Genomic DNA, 1,620 nt, shown 5'->3' on the forward strand with positions numbered 1-1,620 from the left:
GCTGCACCAATTTCAAAACGGATGCCATAATCTAAATGTATGATTGAAACAGGAATGAACAATGTAAAAGTACTAGTTGACAAAAGCCATAGGCCTACTAGAGGTACATTAAGAATACTTTTTCATATAATCTAGGATATTGTCATGTTTAGCTTTTCCCTTCACTGTTTTAACCCACCATCACTAGAAACCTCTTACAGCCATATAATGCCATTGTCAATCCTCTTGTTCTTCACTGTCCTCGCGAGTCTCTGTCTTCTTCTCCTTGTGACAGGTGAAAATTCGCCGCATTTCCTCCTCATACCTAATGAAATGCTCTCCAAATCTGGCCCAGGCTTTCATGGGGACCGTTATGGTGTTCCTGTATGGCTGTCGTACCTCGCTAATCTTTAAAAAGACACCGTACCTGTTGGAACCAACGTCGAAATAAAACCTCTTATTGTCCACTCGGAAAGATGCTGCCTCGGGAAACTCTGGGGTTTCTTCATGGTTCCTATTGCCTCTTCCAAGCTCCTCCGTGGCATCATCTTCGCCGTAGTCTTCAATCAGCTGCGACAGTGCATCTCTGAATTCGATTAGCCCTTGAGCCGGCAACACTATGGTTTGCTCGATGCCCTGGCCGTAGTAACCCATGGTGCCATGCCCTCTGCTGACAGTCTGTCTGATGCGGAGGAACCTGCCTCGCTGGTTCTCTTTCAGGTCCAGATAGTACTTTCTATTGTCTCTCTCAATGAATTCACTCTTCAGGACGCGATGAGTATGCTCCTCCGACACCGCAGAGCCGGTGGGAGACACTGATGCTACGTGTATCTTCTGCGGTCTTCTGCAGGAATTGTGCGGGCGGCCCTGGCCATTGCTCTGCTCTTCTGGCCGTGGTACCAGAATACCTCTCAACCCAATATGAGCGTAATAATCGATGAAGTCCCCCAGGCAATACCGTAGATCGGGTGCCATTGACATGGACAGCGTTAATTTGCTCTTTCTGATGTTATCATGACGTTCTCTTCCAATCCAAACCTCTGCAATTTTTAGGAATCGGCCCCGTGCACTTTGTTTTACGTCCAAATAAAACCGTTTCTTCTGGATGTCGACACGTTTAGAGGCAAGCTCTTGAATGTCTATGCCCTGCTGCTGTGTGCCAGGGTGGACATACTGTTGAGGATATGCGCCTCTCGCCATATAATCTGATGTAATCCTTCCTCTGTCTCTTTCCATCCCTCTTGAATATGTTGCATCAGACATCATTATTTCGTTTCCAACACAGTTAAGCACACGACAAATTGTCTGGCATTACCAGCCAGCATGCTGTCTTTCAGGTAACCTTATTGATTTAGCTAGCCAGCCAGCTTGTGGCTATAGTAGGCTAAATTTTAAAGATACCTGGAATGACCTGAAATGGCACCTACTCGACAGGAGTATTGAGCTGATCGAGTTTCTGCGTCCCGATTTAAAGGTCAAGCGTTAGTAACGTTTGGTGCCATTTCCATCGTAACTCTTGGCAAGTCGGGTTACCTAGCTACCACCTTTCCTGCATCTGACACTTCTTCCCCGTCTACTGAGAGTCTATGAAAGCCGCTAGCCTGGTAAAATTAAAGGAGAAATCTTCCAATCCAGGGTGTC

At 46.4% G+C, this 1,620-nt stretch overlaps 1 protein-coding gene across 1 annotated transcript; it reads right to left on the reverse strand.

Annotated features, from left to right (window-relative positions):
* Positions 1-216: 216 nt before the first annotated feature.
* On the reverse strand, positions 217-1,245 carry LOC311099635 (purine-rich element-binding protein gamma-like; the record flags this gene model as incomplete). The annotated part of the gene is made up of 1 exon (XM_084140353.1): positions 217-1,245. The coding sequence occupies one exon, from the start codon at positions 1,243-1,245 to the stop codon at positions 217-219; it is 1,029 nt and encodes a 342-aa protein (XP_083996479.1).
* Between the last annotated feature and the right edge of the window lie 375 nt (positions 1,246-1,620).

Source organism: Coregonus lavaretus (assembly GCF_964263955.1).
Source record: "Coregonus lavaretus genome assembly, chromosome: 24".
In the NCBI taxonomy this organism is placed as follows: domain Eukaryota; kingdom Metazoa; phylum Chordata; class Actinopteri; order Salmoniformes; family Salmonidae; genus Coregonus; species Coregonus lavaretus.